General features: G+C 33.5%; 1 protein-coding gene across 2 annotated transcripts; it reads right to left on the reverse strand.

Annotated features, from left to right (window-relative positions):
- Positions 1 to 1,383: 1,383 nt before the first annotated feature.
- On the reverse strand, positions 1,384 to 4,086 carry LOC111905611 (alcohol dehydrogenase-like 7). 2 transcript variants are annotated; one of them, XM_023901304.3, is made up of 10 exons: positions 3,899 to 4,083; positions 3,575 to 3,711; positions 3,456 to 3,502; positions 3,035 to 3,360; positions 2,836 to 2,918; positions 2,384 to 2,459; positions 2,241 to 2,305; positions 2,060 to 2,155; positions 1,801 to 1,965; positions 1,384 to 1,723 (listed from the first exon to the last, which is right to left on the reverse strand). In XM_023901304.3, the coding sequence occupies exons 1-10, from the start codon at positions 3,948 to 3,950 to the stop codon at positions 1,607 to 1,609; spliced, it is 1,164 nt and encodes a 387-aa protein (XP_023757072.1). In that variant the 5' UTR covers positions 3,951 to 4,083; the 3' UTR covers positions 1,384 to 1,606. The 2 variants fall into 2 exon arrangements, with proteins under 2 accessions (XP_023757072.1, XP_023757071.1); XM_023901303.3 differs by having other exon boundaries at positions 3,456 to 3,711; positions 3,899 to 4,086.
- Positions 4,087 to 5,344: the final 1,258 nt, after the last annotated feature.

Raw genomic sequence — 5,344 nt, forward strand, 5'->3', positions numbered from 1 at the left:
CTCTGGGGGCGGTGTACGCGACTGAGGTGGCACAAACCGCGGCCACACCCTCCGGCCTAAGACCACAATTTCTCATGACACAGAAAATACATGATTTTTTGGAAATCACTCTCTATACATTTTTGTTCAAACAAGATAAAACACGGATACACATGCTATAATACAAGATTTGAAACAAAACTCACAAACTATATTTACAAAAAATATCGGATTTTCTGGAGTTTTCAAACCAATATAAAGTTTTCATATAAACATGCTTATGAACTCACCAACATTTTATATGTTGACGTTTTTGAAAATAACTTGTATTCTCATGAACTCATTAAGCACGTTGGCAGCTTTGGACTTTTGGGAATTTGTTGTATTTTGTTTTTCATCATACACTTGATATTTTTAGGATGTAATTTTATCAACAAACACAATGATGTAAACTATGTATGTTGTTATATTTTATGCATGGTGATGATGATATCTATGTTTCATTTATACACACTTGGTATGATATTACAAGATGAAGTCATTTGCCTCTGGACGTTTCCGTCGTTCCAGTTCGGGGGTGTGAGAGAATCGGTCCCGAAAAATGACCGAGACCAATCCTATCTAAAATGGAACCGAACCAAAATAAATATTGATCCGAAAAAAACATAACCGACCCAAGACCATCTAGGACTAGTTTGAAAAAAGTACAAACAAACCATTTCAAGACCTGTGGAGACCGGTCCAACACCGGCCTGAGACCAGTCACAAAAAAGTCAAGAATAAAAAGTTTATATACGTATAATTTTTGTGTTAATTACACATTTTTTAATCATAGATTACCTAACTTCTTGCCTTCTCTTTTTTAATCAAAATTTAGTGTATCATTTTATTAAGTATTGATGTATCAATTTATGTTAATAACACATTTGTTAACAGGAAACCCAAAACCGAAACTGAACCAAAAAAACCCTAAAACAAACTGAAAGAGATGCATACAAAAAAGATCAAAAAAGATCGAGACCAATCCCAAAAAGACCAGACCAAAAAAGACCATGCAACAAAAAAAAGATTTGACCGGTCTAAAAAGATCAGACCATTCTAACACTACGAGACCAGTCAAGATGAACCACCAATGTACATCTCTAGGGAGGAGGACAAGGTCTCAAGCTTGAAACAAAGTTCCAACAATTTTATTCCAAAGGACATGATAAAGCTAAGGGTAATTTAAATTTAACCAGTGGCGGAGCCAGATGGGGCGTTGGGGGTACTACAGTACCCCCAAAAGAATTGTTTTATGTATACAAAAAAAAATTATTTGTAAACATGTTCTATGTTATTGTACCACCAGCTAAAGAGATTATATCATGTTGTTTAATGCCCCGAATATGATAACTACATAGAATATTTAATGATAATGTTTGTACCCCATGTAAAAATTTCTAAATCCGCCACTAAATCTAACTAAGGAAATCACATCCAATATATATGTTTAAAGACTCATGTAGACCGATTGTCATTATTTAAAAATTTCAAGAGTCAAGCACACATAAATAACATTCAACTAAAACATATCAAACAAAGTCCCCAATTCATGAAAGAAAGGGTTCTTTGTAGCAACGGACTTTGATCATTTTTTCATCCAAATCACACACCTTAAGCTCTTCCCTTCAAGAAGCAAGTCAAAAGCCTTGTTGATGTCTTCAAACTCAACTTCATGTGTCACAAATAAGTCAAGTTGTAGTTCCTAAATTGATCAAGAAATTCATTAGTTTCTTATAAAATAAAAATAATAAAGAGAAGGATACTACATTTCTAACTTACGTTATCCATGTAGCGTTTTATGAGAACAGGGATATCAGATTTCGGTTTTAAACCTCCAAAAAGTGAACCCGTTAGAGACTTTCCACCCTCAAGTAACCCAAATGAACTTAAAGTCAACATTGACTCCGGTTGGTCAACTCCAAGCATAACCGTTTTCCCCCATCCCTAAAGATTACATTCATTGTTAAAAATAGATTCAATTAGTGGCTAAAAATGTAATTTCATGTCTCAAATAAAAAAATATAGAAAACAATTAGACCTTTCTAGAAGCAGCATAAGCTTCATGCACAAGAGAAGTCAAACCAACACACTCAAAGCAATAATCTGCACCTCCATCAGTCATCTCAATTATCACCTGATTCAAGAAATATTTTTTAATTTTCATTTAAGAATTTAAGATATTAATTTTAAAATGAAGCATAATTTATTAAATTAATTACCTGGCTGACAGTTTTATCCCCGATGTTTCGTGGGTTCACAAAATCAGTGACTCCAAATTTCTTTCCTGTTAATAAAAAAGAAATGATCAATGTTAAAAAAATGGGAAATTTTTATACTTTTTTAAAGAATTATATTAAAATACCGATTTCAAACTTGTCTTGGTTCACATCAACACCAATGATTCTCTTAGCTCCACAAAGCCTTGCTCCCTCAGCAACCTGTAAAAATATAATTCCCATTTTACCCTCATCAATATATATGTCATATTAAAAAAGAGAAATTTACACAAAGAAAAAAAAAACATCATATTTTTAGGTAATTATGTGGTTCAAACTTTAACCATTATTAAACAATAAAAGTTTCACACATTTTTCCTGATTAACCATTTTGGCCTGTTATATCATGTCAACATTGTGAAATAAGAAAATATTCAGCACCCTTTCTTGATGTAATTATATTGTTTTTTTTTACACTTTATAAAGTTCTGTGTGTATATAGTGTTTATTATGTTCAATTACAAAAAATTTATTAAAGTCTTTATATGTAAGGCCAAAAAGTTGAATCTTTATATAAGTTGATAGGAATCAATCATACAGCTAGCCCAATTGCACCCAGTCCAAATATAGCAACTGTAGTTCCAATTTCCACTTTTGCAGCTTTCCATGCAGCACCTACCCCTGAAATTAAATAATTTATTTTCATAAACTCAAGTCCTCAAATGCATAATCTTCATTTTATCACCAATCTATATCATAAACATAGTGAAAAGAACATAAAAACTAACAAAATTTACCTGTTGATACTCCACAACTCAAGAGGCAGGCTCTGTTTGCTGGGATTGCTGGATCAACTTTGATTACACGAGCCATCTCCACCACTGTGTACTCAGTAAAACTCGATACATGCAGGAAATGGTATAAAGTTTCTCCATTGATGTCTGTGAATCTGCTTGTTTCATCTCTACCCACCCATGGAGTACAGTGGAAAGGATATTTTGAACAGAGGTTGCTTTTTTTGGACAAACAATCTGCACATTCACCACAATCTGGCAGAAACATTGGGATCACAGTGTCTCCTTCAACAACTTCATGTACACCTTCACCGATACTCTCTACAACTCTTTTAATGGAGAAAATTTGAATGAATTTATTTAATTAGGATGACAATTCAACAGATTTAACATGAACAGTTTACTAATTTTGATGGATTCTTACCCAATTGCTTCATGACCGAGTATTCTGGGGAAAATTGCAGGAGGACGCTTTAGGAGAAAACAACAATCGTTAATTAACTTCAACAAAAACACTAATTTTGATCTCAAACAACTATCTACCTCCAATTTCCAGTAGTTAATATCACTATGGCAAAGCGAAGTGCATATGATTTTGATTCGAACTTCGCGAGGTTTTGGTGCAGCCACTATCACTTCCTCGATCACCAGCGGTTCTCGTGGTTTCCTAGCAATCGCAGCTGCCAAAAACACAATCCTCCATTGATTCTTCAAAGAAATCAAAAATTACGACAGGTGTTGCCTTCATTCATTAGGTAATTGTTTATTTTCTCAGGAAAACATGCAGTTTCAAAATTTCCAACAGCTTTTTTTTATCGATGTAAGTTAATGGAATTAGAGTGCTGAAGCATGAGTAGAAGAACTTACCTCGGCACCTGATAGGCTTTCCGGCAGTGTTGCTAGAGCTTTTTCCGTCCATGGTTTCAGGCAGCGTTGCTACGAGAGCTTCTGTCTGTCATTGGTATTTATAGTTGCTTTGGGCCTAGTGTGTTCGTAGTCTCCACACGGCGGGAAATGGTGGGAGAGACCGAAGGGATTCTTTTTTTAATTTACGAATATGTTGCGTCTTGGACATTTAATTGGTAACTTTTAGTTGATTTATAAAATATCTTTAAATCATAGTATTTGTTTTATTGATTTATTAATGAAATCTGATCTGATGTGATATGATATAATGTTACATTTAATATTTATTTTTTATTTTTAATATTTTTATAACTTTATTTAATGCTAGTATAGTTCTCTTGTTAAATAACTTACCTCTTTTTTAATGCATTCCATGAACCCTACATGTGAAACTTCCATTTAGAGGTGAGCATCGGAATTGGGTTGGGATGTATTTAATTTTGGGTTAGTACATCTGTACATGGCAATGCTAAAATCTAAATTTGTGCAAATGCCACTCGGATGAATTGTTCAAAATTCAAGATATTTAATTAAATTGAAGAAATCATTTTGGATAATTGGATCTTACATGAGTGTTAAAACAAATTTGAATAGATAAAAATAATAATAAATAAATAAATAAATAAATAAATAATAAAATAAAATAAAATATGGTATGAATTACATACTTGTATAAGAGGAGTCTGATCTTGAATATGACAAATAAGAGGATAAAGGGTTGTGTTCTTATAGTTGGTCCATTGATTTTGAAAGAAAAATCCGAAAATTAAAAATGAACCTTTAAATATAAATTTTTTCATATAAGTAAAAAAATCATTGATAAATAAATAAATTTTATGAAATTAATCAAAACAAAAATTGTCACTGATTTATTCTAGTTAATCACTAATTTGTAGCTAATACTAATGTACGTAAAAAAAATTAGGCATCTTAAACGACACAGTCCCTATGCGGTCGTACACCTCACACATACCCAAGGACAATCCTAACGCCCATTGTGAGGAACAAGGAGTAGTGTCCTTAAGTTTGGTCCAACTAAGGGCTTGTTTGATACGTAATTGATTGGGTCCATCAACACTTTTGGCTAACTCGGTGTCGTCAGTCTTTTTGATAAAGGGCTAATTTCATCTGACCCGGTAAGCATTTACTGACCTCGATCCTTACTTGAAATGTGGTTGGCCTAATAATTGATCCCTAAATGACTGTTCTGTCTTAGGAAAAAAAAAAGGAACATATCCTCTCTTTAACGTTCCCTCTCAACAACTCTTCCTCCTTTCCTTCTTCCGCACAGAGTAGCTCTTCTCGCCGGCCATAGAGCCTTCAAGCAGATCACTGCCACTAGCCTCTACCTATTGCCACTGCCGACCTCCGCCTATCATTCATGTACTTTACTTCTCCCATATTTTT

Source organism: Lactuca sativa, chromosome 8 (assembly GCF_002870075.4).
Source record: "Lactuca sativa cultivar Salinas chromosome 8, Lsat_Salinas_v11, whole genome shotgun sequence".
Classification (NCBI taxonomy): domain Eukaryota; kingdom Viridiplantae; phylum Streptophyta; class Magnoliopsida; order Asterales; family Asteraceae; genus Lactuca; species Lactuca sativa.

Coding starts and splice junctions, on each gene's coding strand:
- LOC111905611 (XM_023901303.3), bottom strand. CDS start 3,950: ATGGACGGAAAAAGCTCTAGCAACACTGCCGGAAAGCCTATCAGGTGC. Junction 3,361..3,455: donor CTCGGTCATGAAGCAATTGG/GTAAGAATCCAT, acceptor CTCCATTAAAAG/AGTTGTAGAGAGTATCGGTG. Junction 1,724..1,800: donor TAAAACGCTACATGGATAAC/GTAAGTTAGAAA, acceptor TGATCAATTTAG/GAACTACAACTTGACTTATT.